The sequence below is a fragment of the Ciconia boyciana genome, chromosome 15 (genome assembly GCF_034638445.1).
Source record: "Ciconia boyciana chromosome 15, ASM3463844v1, whole genome shotgun sequence".
In the NCBI taxonomy this organism is placed as follows: Eukaryota; Metazoa; Chordata; class Aves; order Ciconiiformes; family Ciconiidae; genus Ciconia; species Ciconia boyciana.
The window spans coordinates 6,471,927-6,499,919 of record NC_132948.1 but is presented as its reverse complement, the minus strand read 5'-3'; the positions used below and the strand labels follow the sequence as shown (position 1 = coordinate 6,499,919).

The window sequence follows — 27,993 nt, the reverse complement described above, 5'->3', positions numbered from 1 at the left end:
CTCTTTCTTGGCCAACATCATTACCTGGAACACCAGGTTCGGGTGTGCGCCGCCCCTGCAGACTGCAGGCAGCACAGAGCGAGCGATCTGCAGGGTGGTAGCCTCTAACACGGGCTGCTAACGGCTCGTGAGGGATGGGGTGGCACCGTTGGTGTTTTCACCACCAAAGCTGGGCAAGGAAGAGGACATTCGTCCACAGCCTCGGGGACTCAAGAGTGTTTCACTCACAAATCTTGGTGCTGCAGAAAAACGCGAAACGGTTTAAATAAAGACTAAAACACAGTATAACCTAAAAGAGCTGGTGCCTCTGCTCACACCACTTTTGGGGGCTGGTTAACAAAACAGCCAACGTACACATTTAGGTCCCCGTTGCTCTAGTAGTAAAGTAGACCTGCAAACTGCCAGTGTGTTACTGACTCACCCAAAGTAAAGCAATTTATGACTACGTAGCAAGCTTCACCTGTAACAGCAAGCTAAACTGTTGCCACATCCTTTACCCTGTACACTTCATTCACAAAGAACATGCAAGGACAGGGACATCCCCAACTCTGCTTTTCAGACAGAAGCATTCAGAGAAAAACTACTTCTAAATATCAGCATAGAAACTATATTCATACTCATCCAATCAATAAATCAAACCAAATACCATGAGAGATCATGAGATTGAGTATAAATAAGCAAAAAAGCCTGACTTGTGATAAATCCATAGGATAAAAAAAAATGAGGAAACATAGTTGTGGGATCTATCTGAGTAATAGATTAGAGTAAGGTTCCTCCTTCTTTGCTGAAATTCATCAGACGGATTAATTCACTGTAAATTATTTACTCAGCTATAGCCACAAGGGAACATATTTGGAGGGGGGGGTGGAATTCCTATGGTATTTGCAGTTTTTCATAAGTAAACGTTTGAAAGGGAATTAATTACACTAGAAACTCTAAGTAGGATGGAATCTGCCCATATAGAGTCAGACATGGCAGCTGCCTCCTCATCCAATCTATAGATTCATTACCCAGCCTATGGGTTCAAACCTTATTTGCATGTGCATATAGAATTACTTGGCAGAAAAATAGCCATGGATACAAAAATAAAGCAATTTTTTCGTTGCCACAATGAAAATTTGCCCCTACTCTGACTCTCAGTTCTCAGACTTCTCAGCCAATTAGCTCATCCCAGCCTGTTATAAATTACTTTCAGGTGGGAGAGCAGGAACCAGGGTGTTAGACCCCCCCCTCCCCAACTTACCGGGTATAGTAGGAATCCACACCCAGAGCCTCCCGCACACTTGAGATGTACTGTTCCAGCGCAGAGTTCGTTATTGTTTGCAGGGTCATGCTGTTGGCTTCATGGAATTCCCCAGCGTTTTCTGTCAGGCTGTCACCCAGATAATACTCATGAAATTTCAGAATTCCTGCAAGGCACCAGAATCACGAGGTTATTTCTGCAGGGCAGGAAGAGTGCTGCCAGCAACCATCTAGGAAGGTGGCACAGCCCCTAGCATTTGGCATTTCCAGTACAACTGGGGCAAAGCATTCCATGCCATGTCTCCACAGGGCTTTTCCAGCATTCTGTATTACAGCTTTGCTTTTAAAATCTGGTTTTGTACTTTGCAGATGATGGCTCAAAGGTACGAAGGCAGAGCAGTGCTTTTATGAGATGCCCAGAATGCATTTGCTGTTGCAGCAGTCTCACATAAATTATAAAACAGATCTTTCATACAAGCACCTACCAGAGTAATTCGCATTTCAACAGATGCACATGAAAAATACGTATTAATAGCCTCTGATCACATAAATTGAACACACAAGACTCAAATACTGAACAAAACTGTTATTACTACAGCAGACCCTCCCCACATCACACAAAGATTTTTCATTTCACTCATATGCATGAAAATACATTATATACAAAGAAAGAAAAAGATGGATTAATGCATAGTGAAATATTAAAAGATAGCATTTCACAATGGGTAAACCAGATAAAGGACACTCACTGTTTTGTTAAGAATTCAACTGTTACTGCAGATAAAACCTTCCTCCACTCAGACTGGCATATCCTTTGTGATATAATTAATTCTACAGGCTGTGATCAACAGTAAAAGGCTGCTCTGGATGCCCTGTTTGCCTTGACAGCATAAATTATGAAACCAGTTAAGAAGAGTGGAGGAATAAAGAATAAAGCAACTCCTTCTGCAGCAACAGCAGCAAAAATAGAATCAGTGAAGAGGCTCTAAGGGTACCATCTCAGTGCGATAATGAGGATTCTGGGCTGCCACTGAAGCTACTCTCTCCATCAGCACTAATGAAACAAGAAGAGTCACCATGGCTGGGCTGGAGTCGCTACTGAAGAGCTCCCCAGCAAAGCTGCTCAAGTGGAAGCACCACAGTCCCTCTCCTTCCCAACACCTGACAGTGCCTTCAAGGATGCAGTCACAAACCCATGTACTTGAAGAGTGCAACTGCTTCTCTACAAGACCCAGTTTGGGCAAGGAGGAGACTGGTCATGAAGCCTACTGGCAAACCCTACACTTCTGATCCATATAATTTTAGTTAGCTCAGCTTGATATCAATACTATAGAATTACCGGCATTTTATTGTGCAAACTACAGGCCTGAAGAGCAAATTAGTGACTGGATGCGTAGCAGGACAACGCCATCTTACATGTATATATGCAACATTACAAAATGCCCCCAAAAAGTGTATCTTCCAATCACTGTCATCCCATCTGAAGTCAGGCATGTGTGAATGTTTGCTTCCCTTCCCGAAGCACTTTTGCTGCAATCTAAATAGTGCTTTTTATCTCTTTAGCTTTGTCATGGCAAAGGGCTGCAATTATTAAATTATATCCAGAAAGAACTCATGAAAATTTACAGTCATCGCTTTATTAGATAATGAACAACAGCTGTCTGCAAAAAGCAATCCTCTTCAAATTAATCCTCCTTGCTCCTCTGTGATAAGTGTTTCCACATTCATATGAGGAGAATTCAGAGGATCAGGCAGTTCAATGGCATATCAGGAAGCGGGGACGCCCTTCTGTTTTCTGCAATCCACTTCAGTGAATAAATGTCAAAAGCTTTTGGAAGGATAAAGCACAGAAATATAATTAAAGTAGGGATTCTTATGCATAGAAGATTCTCACAGAGCCAACATACTTGGAATCTCATTACTGCTCTGCTCTGCCCTGTGGGAAATACATACAGATTGGAGGTTGAAAAATGGAAATATTAAACACGTGAAACATTTCCATCTCCAGGTGAACATCAAAGCCCTGAATAAGCACTTCTATGTCATTATTGCTATGGCTATGCCACAGTTTTCAGTCTATTCAGCTCTAAGGTACTAGATGGAAAGGATTCCCTCATACATTCACTCTGGTCCCAGATTCATTCCTAGCTACAAATGGTACAATTCTCCCTTTGTAAGGCTTGTTCACAGCCTCTCATCTCCAAAAAGGACCTCACCTGCCCCAGGAGCCAGCAGCCAGCTGTACAGGTAACCTGCAGCCAGTGAGTAGTAGAGAACAAGTCCCTTCTGGCCATTCACTGTCTCCAGGACCTGGTCAATGGTCACTGGAGAATAAGGATCAGAGTCCTGCTGCCCAGTCTGGCGTTCCACGAGCAGGTCAGCAAACGCCCTTGTTCGTCCTCTCTCTGCTACTGCCAAAGCTTCATCATGGTGACCTGAAAAGACAAAGCCATCTCTCAGACCTGACACCAACATGGTCTGCAGCACAATGTGCAGGAACAGGGACAGCTGCTATCCCAACCTGAACTAAAACCTGGGGAAGCAGGGTCACAGCACTTATTTCTGGAAAGAGTAGTCTTTGCGCTAGAATACAGTCCCGCAGGTCATCTTGGCTGCAGGCAATAACACCATGTATGGGAAAATGAGCCACAGAAAGGCAAATGAATGGAGGAAGCAAGAAAGAAGATCCAAAGGTGCCTGAAAGCCAAAGCAGGAGACCCTTGTTTCTGTCCTGGCAAAGAAACACTGTGCTGTGTCGGACAGATGAGGAGTGAAGGATGTATCATGAACTGCCTCCCCACAACTTCAGCTGAACTCTTGGCATGAGCTTGGAGTTCAGACTCAGCATATGATGGCACCTCTTACCGAGACTGACAAGTACTCGCTGCAGGGCCTGATAGGAGGATGTCTGCAGGTCGAAGAGTGACAGCTTGTAATCTGTGCTCAGCTGCACCTCATGTCGGATGGTTTCAAACAGTGCCGAGGCCCGGTACAGCTGGGAGGGAAAACAGCCACGGTGACTTCCTTACAGACACAGCACAAAGCACCGGCTGGGAGAGCAGGAGGATCCAGGGCCAACGTACCCGCAGGCAGGGGAGGTCTACCTCAGACAGCCCCTCAGGATGGCAGCATCCCTGGCAGAGGGGAGGTGACTTCGGATGGAGCAGGAAGGCACATGGGCCTGGGTCAGCTCAGTGCATTACACACCCTCCCCAGGATGCACCCGATGTTTCCTCCCCTGAGGACAGGAATGACCCAAAGGGCTCAGAGGACACAAGCCTGCCAGCATGGGGCAGACCACGGTATACCTGGTGCTGAGACTCCTCCAGGTTCCCACTTGCCCAGAGGGAGAGGCCGAGGCCATGGCGGATTTTGGCTTCATCTTCTCTGCGTCCCAGCTGCTCTGCCAGCCTCAGTCCTGGAAAGGAGTCAGAGTGAGAGACGGCCAAAGGGGAGAAGGGGCTTTGGCAGCCTGGTGGGCTGTCGGCTCAGGTGGGCCCCGGGCCTCCAGGGCTTCTGTGGCAGGCAGAGACAGCCGCGGACCTGCCGAGCCGTGGGATGCTGAGCAGGGCAGCACCAGCGCAGGGCAGCTGCTGCCGACACTCGAACCAGCACCAGCGTGAGAGGTGCCTTGGCAAGACAGACATTTCCATGGACCAAGACATCCTTAAGTGAGGTTAAGGTGCAGCCCCCCTGAGACACACTCAGTAAGCCCCTATCAGGAAGTTCAACTTTTAAACCTTAAAAGCCACACAGACAAACGAAATCACACTGAGCTGCCAAACACTGCCAGAAAAGACACCTCTTGCCACGTTACTGGCTCATTTCCCACCAGCTCTCCCCAGCCTTCTGGCAGACTCCGCATGGTTTATGTACCGAGGGAGAGAAGAGGGCAGGGTCCTGGCATGAACGACCTGGAGCTCGTTTCACTTCCAGCAGCACCTTCTGTATCATCCCCTCCTTCCACCATGCTCCAAACCTCTTGCCTCCACGGGCCTGGCTGACAACAGGGACGCCTTCTTTTAGGCATCTCAGGTTTCCCACAGACTGGGGAGCGGGGGCCCTGGCCATGACCATGACCATGCTGCTCAGCAGCAGCTAGCATTTGCAGGCTTTTCAGGAATTCATTGTCATACCAGGAGAAGGAGCTGTATTTAATTTCTCTCTCTCCAACCCAACTGAATTCCCTCAGCATACTGGAATCCTGCCACGGTCAGTTTCAGGAAAACCAGACTAACTAATGTAATTAATCCTTCAGCTTCCAACTTCATACACTCCGGTGTGAATGATGTGTATGATGAAGCAGCTACGCTGCTCATCTCCTCCATCAGAGAGCCACCACCTTGAACAGATGCTGCTTGCATGCTGGAATCCCTTGCAGCAGCACCGGAGCTCAGCAGCAGCGGATGGCTTCCAGACACCGAGGGCTGAAGGTCTCCCACCTCCCTATCAAACACAACTTGTTTTCACTCACAGCTTAGAGGACACTCACCCATCTGGTCTCAATCCCCCATGAATGCAGAAGGAAAAGCCAGGTGGCTATCAGCAAGACACACATCAGTTTGAGAACTGCTCTTAGAATCAGAGAGATCCATCACGACCTGATGTGGTTTTCCCAGAGCCAGTTCCTGGTATACAGTGCTATTTACAGAGAAGGTTTACACCATCTAGGTTCAGGCACAAACAAGCTTTATAAACAGCGCAGTCTAGATTCAAGCAGTCTGGTGCAGGTGCGGTCTGGATTCAAGCTCAGAGCTAGCTGAGACTCCCCCAGGAAGGCACAGACCGTGCTTTGCAGTCATTTGTCTGCAGGGTGCCAAGAAGGCTCTGACTGACATGGTGTGCTGACCATACAGCCCACTTGGACAGCTACTCACACAGATGCTCAACAGCAGCTATGGATGTCTGCAAGAGCTTTGGCATCAAAGGATGTGTCAAACACATCCTCTTAGTGCCATGCTCACAGTACCTCACTTCTCTCCATGTCTTCAGGCCTCCCTCCTATCCTCCCACACCTACCACTACATGCTGTGTTGCATAATACAGCCTCTTACCTTCCTGCAGGTACATCACAGCCTGAGAGTAGTTCTGCAAGGCGTGATGAGTCCTCCCCAGGCTGCTGTAAGACACAGTTTTGGCTACAAGGTCGTTCATTTGTGCTGCAATGCTGAGGTGCTGCTCCTGGTAAACTACCGCCCTCTCGTAGGTGCCCAAGGACTCATAGGTCAGGCCCAGGTTCCCGTAGGCCCGGCCTTGGCAAGTGGGGTTGTTGGTCTCCTCCGCAATCTGCAGGTCTAGCTGGTGATACTGCAGGGCTGTGTCGTACTCTCCCATCTGCTGGTAGACCCCACCAAGGCCGCAGGCAGCATCGCTCTCCAGAGCTCGGTCCTTCATCTCTCGAGCAATGTTCAGCTGGCGCTCCAGGCAAGAAATGGCTTGTTCGTAGTTCCCCAGCTGGCTGTGCAGGCTCCCCAGCTCCCCATAGGCCTGGGCTTTGTTAAATGCCTCTCCCAGCTCATGTGCCACCACAAGCCTCTTCTCAAAGCACACCAGAGCCTGCTGCAAACTTCCCATAGCCCTACAAGGGAAGAAAACAAGAGCATTTATTTTGCCAGTATCTTCTTGAAAGAAGATGTTTTGTCCTTTCCTCTAGAGGCCAGCTCAAACCTTTCAGGCAGAGACAAACGCTCCCCCCAGGAGACATCCCCGGCACCTTTGAATCAACCTCCTCCTTCTGCCATCCTATAAACTTTTCCTCTAAGGGCAGAGCAACATCAGCTTCATTATTTGAGCCAGCAGCAGAGCCCTCAGCACCCAGAGGACTCTGTTACTCACTCCTATGCCACATCCCCATGCACGTGTACAATGGCCACACAAACACACCCCATCAGTAACACAACGCATCCATTTGTACTTGTACTCGTCTGTCAGAGTACATATGCAGTACTCCTTACCTGTGCCCGTTGCCCAAGCCCCGGTAGGCCTTTGCCTGATCTTGCATGCGGTTCAAGCTCTGAGCCACAGACAGGTACTGTTCATAATACTTTATAGCTTCCTCAAAATCTCCCAGAGCCTCGTAACAATCTCCCAGGTTCCCATATGCTCGGCCCCGATCTAAGACAGATTCATTTCCACTGAGCTGCTGCAGCATAGCCAGCTGCTGTTCAAAGTAGCCAATAGCTTCCTCCATGACATTCATGTTCATCTTGGTAATGCCCATGTTACCATAGACCTGGGCTTCTATGCTGGGGTCCTTCAACTTCTGCCCAAGCTCCAGCTGTTCTTCGTAACACTTGAAGGCCATGCTGTACTTCCCAAGTGACATATACACTGCAGCAAGGTGACCATGTGCTCTGCATTCACCCGGCATATCTCCCAGCTCCTGGTACACCTCCAGCTCCTGCGTGTGGTAACCTAAAGCCTTGTCACACTTCTGTATCATTCTATATGCAGAGCCCAAGGCTGCATAGGCACTGGCTTCCAGTCTCCTGTCTTTAACATGATGGGCTAAGCTCAACTGCTGCTCATAAAATTTTATTGCACCATTTACGTCTTTTTTACAGACAAAAATATCCCCTAAGTTCCCCAGAGCTCGGAATTTGGCCTGGGAATTGTTCAGAGACTGGGCCAGGGACAACAGGTATTTTTGACACTCCTCTGCTTTGCTGAAGTCCATCAAGGCTTTGAAGGCCAGGCCCAGGTTGCAATAGGCTTTGGCTTGGCTCAGCTTGTCATGAAGATCCTTTGCTAAGGCAAGATCCTGCTCGTAGTACTTAACAGCTTCCTCGTAGTTCCCAAGGCAGTAATGGGCATAGCCAAGGTTATGGCAAACTTTCCCCTCCCCTTCCATGTCCTGCAGCTCTGGGGACAAGCGCAGGTACTGCTCGTAGTAAGGGGCTGCCTGCACATACTCTCCCCGTGAGCAGTGGAAGTTGCCCAAATTGCTGAGGGCCCGTGCTTCACTCTGGATGTCTCGCAGCTCCCGGGCAATGTTGAGATGATTTTGGTAGTGCTGCAGAGCACGGTCATGGGCACCCAGCGCTTGATAGGCAACTGCTAAGTTCCCGTGTGTAGATGCCTGAGAGGCACGGTCATTTACTTCCATAGAAATCTGCAGCTCCTGCCGGTGGTACTTGACAGCCTGGTCATACATGCCGAGAGCGTTGTAAGCATTGCCCATGTTGCCATAGGCCCGGCCCTGCGCCGCGTAATCGCTTAGCTCCTGAGCTATGGACAGATGTGTCTTATGCAGCCGCAGCGCAGTGTCATAGTCGCCTTTCATCTGGTGAATGATTCCTGAAAAATAACAGAAATGGGCTCAATAAAAACATTCCTCTGTGCTAACCCTTATGCAATACCGTGCCATGCCAGGACTTTCCCGCAGCCCGGCCCTCGGGAGCTCACGGCCTGGCTCTTTCCCCAGGCTCTCTACAGCAGGCAACCCCATCCCTTCCCCACAGCGCCCTGATGCATCCCGGCACAGCTGGCGTGGCACAGCCCTTCTCAAGGGGACTGCTTCTTCGCTCCTAACAGGCAAATCCTGGAGAAGGTTTTATATTACACATGAAGCACACATTTACCACAACAACTGGACAGTTTGGCCTTATAAAATGCCTGTTTTCTTTTTTAATTATGCTACTTTTTTTTTTTTTTCCATCAGTGATACCTGATGACTCCAGAGCTCATACTCAACACACTGAGCGAGAAAGCATTTGCTTTTCAATTTCAGTCAAATCATCTTGTACTTGTTATGAGACATGGGAACAGGAGCTCTGAATCTGCTAAAGTTACAACTTATGCTTCAATTAAACTCTGTGCTAAGAATACATGTGGCTCCTTCACAAACACTCGTGAACAGGCTTGGAGATCCAGGAGCCACCGAAGGAGGCCCTGCAAACACAGTTACCTGATCCTGTAGATTTGTCACAGTTACTTGATACCTGAAGACAACTTCAGGTCTTTCCCTGCCCCAGAAGAAAACAGCTTCCAACTTTCATCTCCGTATCGCACCCAACGCGTTGAGGGCAAAGAATTGTGGAGGGTCAGGAGGCAGCTGCCTTCCCCAGTCACCAGCAAGCGCAGCATGCTGTGATCAAGGCCTGTGCATCAGCCTCCTCTTGGTTTGTACTTTCAAAGAGAAATTTGAAGACAGAGGCGTTCCAAGTGAGCCTGGAACATGAGGGCTGAAATTTGCTTTCCTGAGGCAATTTGGACCTTGCAGATTCATTTTTTAAACTCACATAGGACTGAAAACCCAAGTTCCATTATATCAGCATGAAGCATTCTGGCTGGATTACCTGTATTTCTATCAAAGCAAGTAATTCACAAATTCTGCTCACTTTCCTATTAACATGAGGCTTCAGGAGAAGGCAATTTCGAAAACATGGGCAGAACAAAACAGGATCAAAACAGCAAATACTTGGCTGCTGAGGACAGTTCATTTCTCTCCCTTCACACTGCAATTGTGATCAAAGCCAGAGCTCATGGCAGGAGGGACTGGCTCCCTGGTGTCTTAGTCCAGCTCCTGGCCAAACCCTTCCTCAGCTCCAACGAGCCTGCAGCTCTACTTGATCAGCGTTAGCTATTGCATCTCTGGCTGATGCATTCCTGCCGGTATGAGGAAGGAAGGTGGTGGCAGGAAGGACGGGATGAACTAAGCTAAGTGACCCCACATGAGTATTCTGGCCCTCCATCTCCCATCTGGAGACGCAGCCACTGCTGGGGCTCGGTGGGCAGCCACACTGCTGCGCACAGCAGAGCGCTCACAGGAAAGACCACCGATTTCTGCAGAAAAAACACAAAGTAATTACAAGGGGTGGAAGTGGAGTGGACAGAAAGCTAAGTAACTTAGAAACTGCAAAAAACAGTCACTGTGAAAGCATCCCATTGCTTCAGAAACTAAAAAAGATGGAATTAACTAAATCCCTCCACTGGAAACACAAGAGGTGTCCAAGCTGGGTGCAGACAGAACCAGCACTGTCTCAAGGAGCCCGTGCTCCCAGCCCTGTCTCCCGAAGACTGTGTCCCTCCCAGCCAGCACCTCGGGGTCCCTCAGCTCCAGCACGGGCAGGCAGGCCCTGCCCAGCGAGACGTAACGCAGCGGGCCCCTCCTGTGAGAAAGCTAAACACACGGCTTATTGAAAACCACCTCTGAAAACCCAGGGTTTCCATAATAAGGGGACAAGCAAGCTTTTCCTAATCTCTTACTGCTAAACGGACAGACTCCTCAAGGAGACAAGACATGCCGTTGCCCTCCACCTCCTCTGAGGAATCAGGCTGGGAAAGCACTCAGCTTGAAGTGATGGTAAAAGGAAGAGAGAGGATAGAAAACAGCTTAAAAGCAAATTTGAGTTCAGCTGACTGCCTAGATAACTTGTTCTTTAATGAGATTGCTCTTAATTATGAGTCAGAAAGCAGAAAAGAGGACAAACCTTATTAAAATTTTTTAGCGGTGACTTTGGCACAAAGGAAGCAAGTGCTACTCGAGACGTACTGATGAAAGCCAGTTAAGAAGCACTGCTGACACAGAGAAGGATGGGATTATTATGGAGGAAGGATTGGACAACCTTGCATACCAGAGCAACAAGAATGGGGTGATGAAAATCAGCAGTAAACTATGCAAAGACATGAACTTCAAGACTACAAGGGCAGGAAGTCATCATCTGGAAACAAGAAGAGAAGGAGCTATCCAGTGAACTGATGAACTTCCAGTAAAGACAGACAAATGTGACTGCTGTTGGACGCAGAAGAGTTAATCAATTTACAGGCCAATGCTGGTGTAACCACAAGAGGGGCACCAACCCAAGAAATTATTTTCACCACCAGAGTGCCAAGGCTCCAGAACAGCCCTACAGAAGGATAGTGAAGCAAATAAAACATTACTGTTAAAACGGCACATGGTTAGTTTATGAATCATGGTATTAGCATTACATGGCATGTGCAATAACAGGAGATTGGATTCAATGCCTCAGGAGGCATCTTCCACTTCTCTTAGTTTAATCATAGATTTCCCTGGTAACTCTGAGCTTCTACAGCTTTTCTGTGAGAGTACCTGAGGCTAGCAACAACCACTCATGGGCCAAGGAATTACACCGGGAACATGGACATCCCTTATTGTTGGAGCACACACTGCCTCAAAAACACATTGCCTCCATGAGTTGCAGCTTGCACTGCCACGGTGCTGTGCACGACACAGGCCATTTGCTCCTAGGCCACCCTCCCAAAAATGCTAACACCACCAAGTCATTACATCACCAGTAATATCCCAGGCAGAAGTGGCTGCTGCAGGACGTGAATGAACTCATCATCAAGACTCTCTATAAAAGCACATTAATAGATCATTTCCTTATGCTTCATTAATCACAAGTGTGTCATGCTGAGAAATAAAACATAGCCTTACTTCTCAAGTAAGGAACAGAATAGGAAAAATGTCACCAGGACACTGCCAGGAGCTACCAGCCACAACTTGCTGAGGTCTGCAGATGCCAACTGGCTGAAACAGAGAGTAACAGGACAGGCAGAAGGAGGACTGGCTGGAAGGTCGGACACCTGGAGGAACTCAGAATAGCATGCAGATCTTTCCCACCACATGGCTGGAAACACCCACCCACCCACCCAGATCTTACAGAGACTACAGGGTCACAGTCTGCCAGAGATGCACAGGCTCCACAGACTGGCTGCTCCTATCTACTGAGCCTTGCTGCCCCAGCGCCTGGAAACACAGCAATCACCTAGTTCACTCCCCTGCTGTGTCATTGCTACTCAGTGGGTTCCCACCATCCTTTCTGTACAAGGTGCCACCCCTGCCCTCATTTCCAAGCATCCTGCTTTGTCTCCCTCCCATCAAATGGCAACTGCATTTTCCCATCCTCGGTCTATCCTCAGCTATACACTTAAACAAAATTCTTGTCAGAGCCAGAGACAACCTTGGCCCTAGACTGCAAACACGTGGCTTGCTCTGAGGGGATGCTGACTCTACACCTTGCTGCTAGTTTCATGTATGTTTTATCTGCGAGCCATGTCAAGCGTGAGCTGTTTCACATTCTTTCCCATGGCCTGCACGATGCAAGCTCCTTAGCTGCAATCTTTGGCAACAAAACAACTGCAAGAAACAGACCAGATGCCTCTTAGGAAAGAGAGAGGCTCATTTTGGGCTGCAAGGGATCCTGCTCATCTGGAACATGCAATAATTACTTTATTTAATATCCATCTCCCCAAATCCAGATCGGTTTCCAAGTTGGTATCTTAGAAACGAAGATGACACCCAAGCAGGTCTGACCTGTGATTTGGTGCTTCTGTTGTCCACATGGCACTGAGATGGGAAAATTTAGGCTGAGAAAAACATCTGCAAAGCTGCCTGCCTGCTAGAGGTGTTGGAGCAGCACGGAATGCAAGTTCCTGCTTTTAGCACCTAGTATATTAAAAAAATATATTAAGAAATAATGTGAGGAGCTTGGTGTGAAATCCATACTTTAGCTCACAATTTCTCTTGTACCCAAAAAATCTTTCTAAATAGCTCTTGTACTAGTGTATCTATTAGCCATTACAGTTCTCCGGCCAGGCTGCTGCTGTGTGCAGAGTACAAGATGCTCCATCAGGCTGAGGTTCCTCTGGCCACCTGTGGATCACCAGCCTTAAGATGTGAATCCCGCTCCTGTCACAAAGTTCCTCTTCTTATTTTTCCATCTCAGCCCTCTTACCCTCCTTGGATCAACATCTCTAGTAGCACTAGAGATTATTTTGGCAAATACTCAGCTGACTTGACAAAAAGGGGAAAATTGGTATCCCAAGGTCATTTAGGAGGCCCTAGTGAGCAAACAGGATGCCACAGCTCAGCCCCAAAGCTTAAGCACCCTGAAGAGACTCCACTTCACTGTGAGGAATACGAACAGTCAGTGCACAGTGGTCACCATTAAAATGCCATCGACAACTCAGGAGCTGTGTCCACAGGAGCGGTGGATGAAAGATGAGAACGCTAGTGAGAAGTCCTATGCTCACTGTAATTACCTCTCTCCCTCAAGATGGAGGAACTCACAACGGAGGAAGAGTGTCGGGGATGCTGACCCAACCCAGACTCTCTCCCACTGCCACTTCATACTGTACTTGAGGATAGATAAGAAAAGAAGTATCTGGGGCTGGAGATAATGGGAATTCCTGCCCCAGGACACCAACCTCTCCAGTCCCACATGAAGGAGGAGGAAAGTGGGAGAGGAAGATGGCAAGTCAAACACAGAGGATGGCTTTGAAAGGGAAACGGCAGCCAAAGAAGTAAAATTCATACTAGAGGTTAGGGCAACAGGTTACTGAAACAGCCAGCGCTGCCACTCTCTGGAGAGGCTATGGATGGAGTTTCTCCCTGGATACTATGTCCACCAAAAAGGCTGCTCTCTGTCACAAGCCTTGCTCAAGCAAATTCCCAGAATTTCATCTAAAAAATTAAGGTTGCTCTTGGGAAAAGAGGAACCTGGTAAGAGACCCCACACAGCACCTCCTGGTATGTTTCCATCATTTCCCAGGGGTAATTAGAAAGGACGGCCCAGGAAGGAAAGGTTCTGACTCAGACTCCAAAATCATCACCTACCAAATATATTCTCTCTTTGTGCATTCCTCAACAGACAAAAATGAGGTTCGTAGATGGATGGGAGATGAAGCCTTCACTTCTAAATGTTTTAGTCAGCCTCTTTACTGCCAAGAAAGGAGAAAAACAGTGAGCAAATGTTTACCAGGAGATACCCAGGACAAAACCAAGTAGCATAACAGAGAACAAAGCTGTGCTCTCCTCACCCATGGAGCCTGCTATCACATTAGTTTGCTCGAGCTGTCACCCATCTGTTGTGGCCACTTAAGGAAGAAGGATCCAGAAACACACTGTCACTTCAAAACATCAGCATTCTGACTCATTCTTACAGCTATAATCATTGACTTCAAATTAAAGATAGCCTTCTGGTCAGGCAGCTGGACTACATTCTGGAATAGCACATGAAGGATACAGCAGAACAGACCCAAGACAAGAACCCAGCAGACATGAGGGAAGACGGTCAGAGATAGCCCTTACTGCCATATATAGTGTAAAGCACCAAAAATGGCACAAATTACATTAATTCACAAGCTTTCTTTCCTTAATGATGAATACAGTTAGAACTGGGTAGAAACCTGTATAAGACATCAGCAAAATAAACATAAAAGTTACAGTCTGCCTATGCAAATCACCAATTTTTCCGATTCAGGCAACAAGTCGGTAAGGTGAGAGAGAAAGCGTCAGACTAACTTTAGAACAGTCTTTGCAGCTCCTGTGCTGGAGCCCAGCAGGCAGTTACAGCAGCAGTCAGAGGGACTTCCAGTCTCCCACTAGCATTAGCCAGTGCAGAACACACCTCAGCGTTGTGATGGGGTCGCAGCTACACCAGGGCCTCCAGCTTAGACTGAGATAACACTGCTCTTGACTGAACCTGCTCTTTCAGAATGAAATAAGAACACGCTGAAAGCTGAAACAGAGCTGAAGTGGTTCTGAAGCTCATCCATGTGGTGGGAGAACCATGTCCCAGCCCCCTCCTCGGTGCGGACAGGGAAGCCTAACAGCATCCACCATCTGACGCACACTCTGCTGCAATGCGGCTGGCTGGATGAGTGCGCCTGTGAGCAGTCAGAGATGAGGGGAAGGGGTCTTGGGTGAGTTAGCTAGTCCTTCAGCAATCGGGGAAGAGATGGCCAAATGTAACCACAATTTTTTGACACTAAGTACAAAAACGCCTCGAGAAAATATCTGGCACCTTTGGACAACACACGAAGCACATGAAGATAGGCACAGAAATTCTTTTGTAACTGCAAAGAGATGCTAAGCACCAAGGGAGAGACTTTATACTGTGTTTTATTAATAATCTGAAGTGTCCTCCCTCCATCGCAACAGGAACCCTGAAGAGCTGCAGAGGCTGAAAAGCCAGCTCTCTACATGGAGCCTTGACATTTGGAAACACCATCTGCTTTGCAAAGGCTGACAATCTGAGACTTCTGGTTAAACTCCACATCTTCTTGTTGTGAAGGGCTTGATAACTTGTGACTTGCCCTCAGTCCATTACCTTCTGCTTACCGAGTCACAGAGCGCGTTATATCTCCCTGCAGAGCACTACAGCAGCTGGGCTATGTTATATTCTGTGTCTGTCTTGCTCAGCATTAAATAGTACACTTAAGAGAGCTTTCCATCTAAATCAGTGAAATGCAAACAGAAAATTTCTGTTGCTTCAGCAAAGAGGCCAACTCTAACATTCTGGCTTGGAAACACATATTTAGATACGTTTTTTTGCCTGTCAGCATGGTTATTTTGATGAGGTTTTGTTTTGCATGTGGATTAGATGAAAGAGATAATTAAGACTTGACTTTTTAATTGGTACTGGATGCATTTTAAACAACAGTAATACACTTTTCTCAACAAGAACTGCTTGTTCTCTTTCTCCACTATAACTTAAGTCTGACAGAGAAGACAAAAATATAGCCAAATAACAGCTGAAACGTGAGATCCTGCACTCAGAAGCTAGGAAAACTATTCTAATACAACGGGTAGAGTGACTGAGTCAGCATACCAACTGAAAGTTATATTTAGGCTTAAATCCAACACAAGAAAAACATTCTCTGCGGAACCAAAACGCTTTCCTTTTTTTTTTTTTTTACAAAAATTTCTGGAATTACATGCTGAAAGCATCCTTAAATCCAAAGCTGCTGTAAGATTAATAATGATATTAAGATGATTTTTCTAGTCCCAACTTGACTGATTTTGAGCCAGCAAAATGGTGAGAGAATTTAAACCACAATTGAGTACTGTGAAAGGTTGAGGAACAAGAGCAAGTTCCTTCCTTTTGCAGCAGTGCTTGTTTCATTCTGGGGTGAGGCAAAGCAACTACAGCGAGTATCAGCACTTGCCGCAAATTGCTAAGCCCATCTCGTCTCAACATTTCTGTACCAGTTTGTTGGGGTTTTTTTATGATGCTGAGTAGCACAGAGACAGACTATATTGAACATACAGGCAGTTAGAAGAAATGTTACAGAACTTTAATCAAGCTCTTTCAGCAAACAGCAAATCAGCAAAACAGCTGTGGTCTGCCCAATGGCAAAGGGCTCACAAAAACAGGAAATACAGAAAACCCAAGATGGCTCATCACCATGTGTAGGGAAAAAACCAAAATCAAGTGACAATTTCCATTTCCCCAGACTGCATTTCCTCAGTTTCCTGGATTTGCTCAGAAAGAATTGGGACAATTCTCCAGAAAGCAGCAAGTGCTTCAGAGGGGAGGCAAATGAAAGTGGTTCTGATCTCTGGAGGTTTGCCAGTGCTGCTCAGAGCACGTCCACTCCCATTTCATAGGTGCTCACGGCTGAACACAGCCTTGCCATCTCCCAGTAACTATGCTAGCAGAACAGCCTGCACACCCTCTGGTCAGCTTCCACTAGAAACAAAACACATTAAGTTAAGCTTCACAGCAAAAGGAGCTTTCCCTCAGTCCTGATGATGAGCTGGGAAGCTAGTGCATTCCCCAAGCATAGCCAAGGACAACGTCTCCATCTCCCCGACCAAGGACCCAGAGTTTACACCTCCCCCTGCTCCCTGCCTGGGCAATCCAAGGTCCCGTTCCTCCACATGGGCCCCTCTGTCCCTGTCACAGACCAGTGGATCCCTCACATCTATGCATCCCCCCAGGACCAGCCCCACGCTGGCAGCAGAGACAGGGGATGTAGTTTGTGCTTTGCTAGATGCATCTGCTGTTGCTCTCTGCAAAAGCCCTTACATAAATGTTAGAGGAAGCCAGATGCAAAGCTTCATCCCTCCAGCCCTCTTGCCCATTGGGTGCTCTGTCACGCTAACAGAAATGATATCAATGCTCACTGCTCTCTAATGCTAAGCACGCCACAGGGCTTTTGCCTCACATACCTATTTTGCCTCACACATTTGCCCTAATTTGTGTAAAGGAGGAGATTCGCAACACTAATTAGAAAGCTAGGACTGTTTTTGTTTTCTCCAGTTCACCTTATCTTCTTCATTCAGCTCCTGAAGACTCAGCTATTAAGAGAAATTAAGTAATTCATCAAGCCCTTTTCAATTACCTGCTGTTGATAACATCAGAGTACAATTAGCATCTACAAATGAACCAAGTGCCAAGTGCCAAGCAGAAACAGAAGCTAATTTACATCGTGGGGCAGCCTGCACGAGCCGAGATTCAGGGGCTGCCAGCAAACACATATTCTGTTATACCAGCAACAACCCTGTTCTGCCACTCCCAGCCAGCTGAGAACACATCCTCAACGACAGCTGGAACGTCAGCAGCACAAACGCCGCATCCCACGGCAGAGATGGAAACGCATCTTTGCTCGCTTCCACATCTGGTGTTGTGAAGAAGCAGCAGGAATGGGCTTCACTTTAATGTAATTGGGTCCTTCCCAGCCTGCCAGCAGGATGCCAGTGTCTCTCCTTAGAAGAACATGAGACTCCTACACTCTATTATTTTAATGTGTACATTCTAAGAAAAAAGTTAGGATTCTTAGTTAGGATTTGACCCATGTGTCTCCCAACTTACAAGGCAACAATATATTGACATAGCCAGCTGACAAGCTCCCAAAGAAACAGCCAAGTAATAAACCATGTCAATTCTTGCCTGAGTGCAAGACATACGTTCATTTCTGACACCTGAATAGCTCTTCAAATGCACTTTACCTTTTCATTTCCCTTCTGCCATAAGCTTGTGCTTTCTGGTGCCTCTCTGAGCCGGTTAATAATTGAACATGAGATATGTTACATTGGCACACAATCTGCCAAGTGCCTGTTTAATTTATGAAGGCAGTCTGGTGAAACTGGGGTAACTAAGAAGACAGCACACAGCAGACCTCCTGCATCCTGGCAGCAGCTCTGATAGTCACGGCATTCCCTGACAAATTCTGCTCCGTGTCAGGGCCTTACCTAGATTGGAGGAGGCTCTGCCTTCAGCAGCTCGGTCCTGCAGGCTTTCAGCAATGTGCAACTGTTCTTCATGGTACTGCTTAGCCCTCTCCAGGTCCTGCATACATCTAGCTGCATGGCCCAAGCCAGCATAAGCTCGCATCTCAATGGCCTTCTCGGCCAGCTCCTGGGCCAACTCCAACACATAGTTGTGGTAGGACATGGCTTTGTCGAAGTTTCTCCGGTAGTGGTAAGCACTGCCTAGGTTGCTGTAGGCTCGAGCTTCCTCCCGCTTGTTCCCCAGCTCCTTGGCGATCTTAAGATGTTGTTCATGGCACTGCACCGCGTTTTCAAAATCCCCCATTGCAATGTACACTGCTCCCATGTTGCCCAGCTCCCGTGCCTCAGAGAGCTCATCTTTGGACTGCTTTGCAAGGAGGACGCACTGCTTGTGGCTAGCCAGTGCATTTGGGTAGTCCCCAATGGCTGTGTACACATGGCCCAGACTGCTCAGTGCTGAGGACGCTGCCTGCAGGGATAAGAGAGAAAAAGTAAGTACAAGTATTCATGGAAACAAGTCAGATGGCCCCAGTCCTAGAAATCTAAGCCACAAAAAGCCATTCTGGAGAAAGAATGTGACTAGCAGCTAGAAAACCTGCTCTCTACAGTTCTTCTACACCCCTCTGGGCAGCTCAGGCGCAGGCAGCAGGAATGGGGTTGACTCAGGAGAACAAGGCTAGGATTATCCTTTTCTCTGAAGCATACAGTGTGTCTGTGTACCTGGTAGAGGGAAAGGACGGCACTGCAAAGATGCAGAGACTACTGAGGAAACAGAGAAAGTGATCGCCACAGAAAACTGCACTCTAGGACCAGCCTGAGCTGTCTCACAGAGCAGCGCTTCCCCCGTAGGCAGCCACACCTCAGGCTGCCTCTCATGACTACTTTAACGTCTACACCAAGTCCTGCTAACACAGCGAACAATCCTGTGTATGGCAGCTCTTAAGAAAGCAGACAAATAATGATGTTCACCTGCAGAGAACATTGCCAACGAATGCTTCCCCTGTTCCACCCAGTAAGCTCACGTCAAAGCAACAGACTCCTGAGACCCTGCAGGCTGATGCCAAAGCACTGTCAGAGACCAGCAGCAGAACGCGTAACTTGACACAACCATGCTGCAGGCTGAGCCACCACGAGGACTCTGCAGTCTCTTCTTTCCAGGCTAAGCAGCCGTTGAATACCTGCTGCTGGAAAACTTACACACTTGCAGCCAGCACTCCGCTGGGAGAAGGGAGATGCCTCTGCCTCTGTCTTGCAATACCAGTAGGCCAGTGTGCAGTCACCAACATCTTCATGTACTTCTACTTGGCCAATCACACCACGGTCTGAAGAGCACAGTTCTTACTGTGCAGCATCAGAGTCCTTCTAGCACAAAATCATTTGTTATTGAGCCCCAAACAACCTTGGGATTGCAGCAAAGACAACAGTATTTCAGCAGCTGGAGCCTCTGTCCCCTGGGGACATCTTAAGTAAATATAGCTATTTGAAAACCTGAGTTCTTACCACCGAGAAACAGCTGTATGTAACAAGACAAATTATCTGAGAATCAGATTCTTTTGCCCACTGCATCTACCAGGACGCAGGCCTGCCTTCCACCTGGCAGAGACAGAGCATACACAGCTGGACAGCAGGGCAAGGAGCCAAGAGCAGGGATGTGTTCCTTCTGCCTAATGCATATCTGCTGCCTCAGCATGGCTGCTCACTCCAAAGCCCTGACCCTGAGTCCATGGTCCCTGCATGTGCATTTCCTTTGCTACCCAGCTGTTGCTGCGACTCAATTCCACAACAGCCATCTTTTCCAAACCTCCAGAATGGAGCAGTCAGGGTGCGTGACTGCACAGAGATCGGTCTCACCCCTCTCTAGCACCCTAGCTCAGGAAAGATCCAGTCCACCCTTCCACCTGAGATGGTGACACAGCATCTCAGGACACTTGTCCTTGCTATTTGAAATGGCATAACCCCATGTTACCAATGAAGAAGTAGTCTCACCCTTTTCTGATCCTTGCCTGTGCGCTCCCGGTGCATCCTTAGGCTAGCGTTCCTGTTCATGCAGTGGATTCTGAGCTCCCCAATCACCTGTTCAAATTTCCTATTTCCTAACAGACAAGATCTTTGCACTGAGTGGTGTGACGGGGGAAAGAGCAGCCTGACCACACCACCAGCCTGCAAGCAGGTAGGGCCCCTTCGGCTGTTCCAGGGTTGAGAAGAAAGGCATGCTCCCTCCGTTCTTGCTTTCTGAGCTCAACCCCTGAAGAGACCTGTGTGGCATACTTCTATTTTATTTTGCTTCTCCCCTCTTGCTATGACTTGGATGGCCCTCCAAAGCAGTTGATACTGGTGTTGTTTAAGGAACAAGCACACTTTACCTTTCTGGGTGTAATATCCCTAGGCACAACACCAAAAGCTCTCCCATGAAACAGGATTCCATATGGTAAGTGCAAGGGGTGCAACTGAAAGCACCTCACAGGTCATGCTATTTCCAACTTGAACACCACAGAGCTGGAGAAAGGCTTCAGCACGATACCACTGATAAATACACCAGCCTAACCCTCGGGGAACGCAAGATGAGCTGTAAAAAGTGAGCTTCTTGCTCTACACGCATGAGACGTGACTCAGACCACAACTCCGCAGCAAGGTTCAGACAGCAAGAGGACCTCCAGGGTTAAAAGACTTTGTAGATTCAAGCCTCTTTTAACTGTTCTAAGCAGCTGCCTCTTCCACACTACAAAAGCGCACAGAAACGCACACTGACATCAAGGTTGGAAGGAAAACACTTACTTCAATTAAGCAGCTGCAGTAGCTAAGGGATGATGGTGGCTCCCCATCAGTGCCCGGAGTGGCCGTGATGAACCTTTCCAACCCACCCAGCATCAGACCAGGAAGTCCTGCCACGTTTTCCCTGCGAAGTCATACATCTGCCCCCAGGAGCTACACGAGTTGGAGAGCTTTCCCTCACCCTGGGCATTCCCTCTGGACACTCGCCTCGCCTTGATAAACTGGTATGTTCCTGCTTGGCTCCCACCTGCAGACTGGCTATGCCCCGCAGATGCAGGATTTTAATTCCTTTCTCCAAGGCAAATTATTAACCTCTTCCTGGCCACACAATCTAGAGATCAGATATAAAACAAAGCGGATCAGAAAATCTCTTCTACAGGAGGAGAGCTGGCTCAGTACCTCTCAGCTGGAACAACATTTTGCTATTGAAATTGCATCCCTGAAGAAATGAACCTTTCATGACTTTCAAAAATAGTGGCAGGAGAAACCTTCCTAAAGATCATTTGTACTAAAATTACATCACAATTGGAAGAGTAATGCTGAGTCAGGAAGGTCTATGGGCCAGGGCAAGAGGCAGAGAGCACGGGTGATAAATTATTTTTGTGATCAGCAGCATTAACAGAGCAATATTTCCACCCTGAGGAACTGTAAACACGCTGTGCTGATTCAAATTAATAGGGAAACCATCTTTTCTGATACAAGAACCTGAGGTGACAGATTAGCTATTAAACACAATTTATAGGTCATAAGATAGAGAAGTTATAAGGAAGCTCTCCCTTGGCCAGCTCCGTAAATAGCCAAGCTACATTTGTTCTCCCTGAAACATCCTTTCAGACAGCTTAATTATAACGGAAGAACTACCAGAATTCAAAATGTCTTAAATTTTTTCACTTAGAGCTGCAGATGAACTTCATTCAACGCAAGGGACAATGCAAGAACAGCAGTGGCAGAGCAGCAGCCACCGTTACGAAGCCGTGCAGCATCCCCGCATGGCCACGGTGCCACTTCACATGACAGCGGGATAGGAAAGCCTTGGGCTTGGTCCCACAGATGGCAAGAGCAGCACTGGCTTTCATGCTGCCAATACATGCTATAACTAACTAGAAATAAGTCACTTTTGCTGCTTTAATTACCACAGACTGCAGAGGGGAGCAGCTAGCAGCAACTCTTCAGTGACATACACCCTAGTGACAGGCTGGGGACAAAGCTACTGAACATGCTGCCTCATGGTCAAATGGTTTCTTGGGCTTGGGAAGTGTTTCTCCAACAGCAAGCACCACAGGTGCCAGCTGAACCCTCCAGAAAGAAATGAAAACCAGCTAAACCCTCCAGAAATAAATGATTTACAGCCTCTGCAGAAGCACAGGCACTCATGAAAGGAGAAATTGCCCCTGTTGGGATAAGGAAGCCAACAGGGCCAAGTTGAGCCAAGTTCATACTGGTAGCACCAGAGACACGGGGTCTCCAGCTGGAGACAGGCTGGACAGACACGCTTCCTGCAGGATGGCAAGGCGGAAAGGACAGGCTCTTCTTCAGGCACAGGCACTTGGCTCAGAATATCAGGGACCAAAGCCATATTCACTCCAAAAATTACCTCTGCAGGACAGCCTGCAGGGCACTGCTGCCTTCACTCCTACCTCCTCCGACTCCTCCTGCCCGTGGAAAACTCCACGTCAGCAGCGAGACCTGGCATCCAGCCGGCCGCCACAAGGCAGGCACCCAACAGGGCAGTGATGCCTTGGGAAGGGACCCGGACCTGCAGAGCGCGGCAGACGGCGAAGAGGGCCACAGCTCCTCGCTCCTGGAGGGCAGGCACTGGCAGAGGTCCCAGCCCCTCCTCGGTGCTGCCGCGACCGGCCAGGCTGTGCAGGCAGGACCAGCTGCCTCCGCACGTGCGGTGGCAGGCAGAGCGAGGAGGCAGCCCTGCTCCATCTTGGTCAGACTCGCCACAGCGTCAGGGCGGTTTGGTCCTGGACAGGCTCTCCAGCAGCGCAGTGAAGTAACTTTTTGGCTGACACCAGTGAGGAAAGGCTCTTATCTAAAAGAGGGTCTGAGGGGGCCTGTTTTGAGGCTGCTACAAAACCAACACAAACATCTTTGTTCTGAATTTTAATCCATTTTTACACAAATCTTCACGAATATTAATATATACATAGTATTGAGTCATTTGCAATCTCCCTAGGAAAAAAAAAAGAAAAAAATAGATACATGCAGACATCTTGCACAAGCCAAGACCAAAACACTGCATGGGGCCCATTACAGACTTCAGGGTGCATCGGAGCTCCCTTCGTCTTGCTGATGAGCAACACGCTCACTGCTGCACAGAACAAGCCAGTAGGCCATTCTGGGCAAAGTTAAAACCCAGCACAACACAATCAGCAGAACTGATTCAGCAGCCTCAATTAATTCTGGAAGACAGGCCACCACCACCAGCAGCACTTATGATATAACCAGGAAGAGAATGGAAATGTCTTTCTGGAAAACAAGGAGTCAGTGAAAACTGGTGTCTCCTGGGGCTGCTAAAAAAAAAAAGTGGACATTTATGCATGCAGATTGCTGAATAAGATGAGCTATGGCAAAGAGCCATCTAGACAGAGACTCAGATGATATTAATGGGCTATGGCTAGGGAACAGAGGCATAAATGGAAAGCAGCAGATCTCAGATTTTCTGTGCAGAAGAGAAACTTGCCAGATGCAGAGACTGCTCATACTGTACATGGGAAGAAATCTTTAGGAGGTCTCCTAGACTGGGAAGCGGATCATAGGAAGTGAAATTTGTGTGGCTGGAAATGTTTATTCTCAGGGCTCCTAATCCCTTTGCCCAATAGCATTTCCAGGCTCACAGTAAAGACCTAGAATGAAGGGTACAAGCTCAGCAACCGTTCTCAGGGCATGCAAAAAGACTTGGCTTACACGTCTGAGTGCCCAGGGCTGGATTGTCCAAATCAGGATGTGGAAGGAGGATAAGAGAAGCAGAAGAGAAAAATAAGTAGGAGGAGACAAAAAGAGAAATGGAAAACGAAGGTTAGAGGGCTGACAAGGAATAGTCCAACTTGATTAGAAAGATAGGGCTGTTTCCAGAGGCGAGGCTGTTGCTCACACAGACAGCCAGACAAAGGCAGGAAGGCCACCGCTACCCTCTGACACCAACTCTCCCCATGTGTGTTATTCTGCAGCAGCTTCCACTGTTAACTGATCCGAGTGCTCTGAAAGAAGCACTTCTCAATCATCTTGGAGTCTGCATAAGCGTTACCTATGGCACTTCTGGCTTCCCCAGGGCTGGTTGCCTGCAGCATCTCTTCTCCAGCAAGATAAATACCAGTACTCTCTATGTGCTCGTGGGGGCAATCAGTGGAAAGACTGTGGAGCTTGACATTAAAGAAGTGTTTAGGAACAATTTGGTGATTACAGCTGGGGGACACCAAGGACTCACTACAGGGGGTTAGTAACAGGATTCCAGAAGATAAATTTATCACTGTATACTTAATAAAATCCTCCGCATAATAGGATCCACCGGGAACTCTAAGTAGCTCACACACTGGGCCAAGAGTAGGGTATTCCCATACGCACTGGCATATGAGTCAAAACGCTGCAGTGAAGGTACAAGGTTGACACTAGCTGCACATGTGAAACAGACTCCAGCTGTGCTAGCACGAACCTCTGCTTGGTGGCAGGGTGATGGGAGACTACAGCTTCATACCAGTCAGGTTTTGCATCAGCAAACAAAGAAAATCAATGCTTTATACATCTGACAAAGACAAATTTTACAGTGGGGATTGCTTACACCTCCAATTATGCAATTTATCACTTTAATAAAAAGCAGATTCTTCTGCCACTGAGCAGAGGCACAGAAGGGAGTTCTGAAAATGGTTTCTAATTGCTATCTTTTTCTTGGAAGCAACAGTGAGCTTAGGTTTTTCAGCTGAATAAGGTAGAGAGTCTGATGTTAAGCAGATGTGCATCACAAAATGACAACTAATAGGGACCTGGTGACTTGGAGAGATGTGTTTCTTAGATATTTCACCATTGCCAGAGAATGGTCATTTCCCAATTATGTTACATTTAAACAATTCATTAACTGATTGCACAGCCTCCTTAAATGAAAACACTGTACAATAATTCTAGAATGGGCAAGGTGAAAATGTTGTGCCTGGTATCTCACTATAAGGTAGCCTTAACCCCCAAACACAGACACCAGTTAGGATTGGTCAGAGATCAAGCTTTTACAGCCAAGGTGGGGAAATAACTGGCATGGACTAAGCATTTGTGAAATTCAAAAGCCTGACTGCAGCATGCTCTTGCATACTGTTTCTCTCCACTTCGATTCTCCCTCTGGGCGTGGGGTAACAGCAGTGCCTGATTCTACGCGATGCAGCGGAGCTGTATCCAGATCAGCCATGCATACTCATAACACCTGTACTCAGGACAGTCAGCAGCACGCTCTTGTCAAGAACCAGCATACCTCCTCATATACATGCTCTTGCTCCTGAATGCAAGCAAAAGTTTCCTGGTTCACTGACTGTATTTTGGGGGTGGTGAGGGGAAGGCAGCTTCAACAGATTGTTTCTGAACACACATACACACACTCACAAAATACTCAAAGCTGAAAGCATTAACAGGATGAGTTCTGCTGGCTTCACCATGAAGAGTAAAATCTCACCGTATCTTACAACAGTGTACCTTTTCTGTGTAGTAAGTACAGATGTTAGCTTACAGTAATGCAACACTGTGTAAGCATTTAAGCTCTTTCTGTCTATAAGTATGTAAGCTCTGTTTGTTTTATAGGTATGGACCATATAATTGCTATGCACACAGACAGGACAGCAGCATAACAGGGGATGAGCACTTTCAGGACCTACCAAAATGATTCAATGGCTGTAAATTGCTCTTTATCTCCACTTTTATTAAGCCCCTTTATAGTTTCCTCAGAATTCACCGGTATTCCACAACTAGCCTTGGAGATCTACTGATTTATGTACTAATGCAAGTTGCACACCCAAATACAGTAGGTGCCCCATCAACACTCAAAGTTGCCCTTCCCTCCTCCCTCAAAGGCGAGGCTATGTGCCAGTACCACATCCAGCTTTTTCCTTTGTGTGGCATGCTTTTGAAAATAAGAAAGGAAGCAGCAGGCAAAACTCTCTTCCTGTACATTATCTGTATGCAGAAAGAAGGAACGGATTTGCTTTTAGGTAATTATTTCCTGGGGGGAAAAAAAAAAAAAAATTACACTGGAATCAATATCCCTATCAAATCCAATTTATTTGTAGAAAGTCTCAGTCTTTTACATAGAAACTACCAAAAAGTAAACCCCAAAGCCATGGAACAGAAGCACTAGTATCTGAATATCTGGAAGGAACGTTGTAACTGCTAACTGAAAGGGAATAACCAGGAATTAATGACACAACAGAAAAACTCAAAATATACAGCAGGAAGAGATAGCTCCAGTCCCCTCTTGATTAATGATTAAATCCATGGCTCTGCAGGTGTCAAGGACTTGCTGCTCATGACAGAGGCTGCCATGGGTTGTGCCTACAATCCACTCCCAGCCCACTCCTTCCTTACTTGTTCAGGGAAATGACCATGTTCTAGAGGACTGATCATTCTTCCCGTTTCATGGTAAAGGAATCACGCAAATTATGTGAATCCAGGCAAATCTGAACAGCACCATGGCTTGACTGTCAGGTTATTCATAGTCGGTCATCTTCCTGAAACCAAAGACTTCAAAGGGAACACTGACTTTCAGCTGCTCATTTGGAGATGAAAGTAACGCCGCTCCAGTGGAAAATCCATTTACTCAATCTCCTCCATTATCACTTAGGAGCTAGGTGTCCAGTTCTGCCCAGAAAACTTGTAAAACCAAACCTGAGTTACGCCCTTAACAGAACTGCAAATATTCTTGACCAAGTTAGCAGGGTTTTGCTGGAAAGCAAAAGCAGCAACTACTCCACACTGATACCCATTTCTTAAAAGTGCTTGTCACTCATCCTGAAAAGGCTGTTCAGGTTCATCGTGCGAGCTGGCACAACACCACTCACTGTGCAAAGCCTGGGTACCCAGGAGGAGCGTGCTTCTTTTTCTGGGGTGGGCTCTGCAGCACTGAATTCTCATTCCACAGAGAAAAGGAAGTCACGCAAAATACACCAGCCCAGGAACACTACGAAGTAGACCTCAGCATCAAGTCTAAGCATCACCTGGGGTTCACATATCTTCATCCCAAGTAGCCAAAATTTGGTAGCTTTCCAGACATAGTCTAAAAGGCTCCTGTATGAAATCACTTTAGGGAGGATGGCTGACTTGACATTTTTAGTGATGATGTAAGAAAAGAAGCCCTCATTTAAAACCACAAGCCTCTCTGAGATGGTGACACTGAGGAGTGATTCATGCCCCGGTCGAAGTCAGTCCTGGAAGAATAAGCCAGCACATTACAAACTTGGATCTCACAGAACCCAGAGAAGCTCTTTGTGCAGGCAAAGAAATCTTTAACTCCTACAGTGGTGTGCTGACCTGTGCCAATCCTAACACTACCCTTGCTCATAAAGCTGGATACTGCTTCACTGGAAACTCAATACGGGAAAGCCTTGACTGAGGTGGGCCTTCTGAAAACCCAAAGAGCACGGCTCCCTGAGTTGCAGCCCTTACACAAGTTTTCTGCTTCATTTCTTTTACTGCAATTGGGTACAGGCCTCAGCGGAGTGCTAGGTTTTGCAGATACTGTGAGAGGTAAGTAAAACCAGAAGACTGCATTTCTTTCAGCTGAAATCTGTGTGCTGTGGAGGTCAAGTGGGGACATTTAAAGGAGATCCTCAGGAAGTATTACATTTCCCTTTTGAGTCACAAGTCCAAACAAAACAAAGCATATGGCCTTCTAGCACATTCCCAAATTTCCTGCACTGGTCAGATTTCCCTTTGTTCTCCTTAATCCTATCACATTTGAACCGGACAAACCTGTGTGAACCCAGTCAAGCTGACTTTCTCTAAGAAGAGCTGCTAAAGAC

The 27,993-nt window shown here is 47.3% G+C and overlaps 1 protein-coding gene across 2 annotated transcripts in view; it reads right to left on the bottom strand.

Annotated features, from left to right (window-relative positions):
- TTC28 (tetratricopeptide repeat domain 28) overlaps positions 1-27,993 on the bottom strand; it is a 206,718-nt gene that overhangs the window by 45,866 nt on the left and 132,859 nt on the right. For both annotated transcript variants that reach the window (XM_072880117.1, XM_072880118.1), the window contains 7 exons: positions 18,185-18,692; positions 7,197-8,538; positions 6,297-6,820; positions 4,551-4,660; positions 4,108-4,237; positions 3,459-3,677; positions 1,244-1,409 (listed from right to left, as the gene is read on the bottom strand). In XM_072880117.1, the coding sequence (XP_072736218.1) occupies positions 1,244-1,409; positions 3,459-3,677; positions 4,108-4,237; positions 4,551-4,660; positions 6,297-6,820; positions 7,197-8,538; positions 18,185-18,692 (2,999 nt within the window). The remainder of the gene's footprint in view (positions 1-1,243; positions 1,410-3,458; positions 3,678-4,107; positions 4,238-4,550; positions 4,661-6,296; positions 6,821-7,196; positions 8,539-18,184; positions 18,693-27,993) is intronic.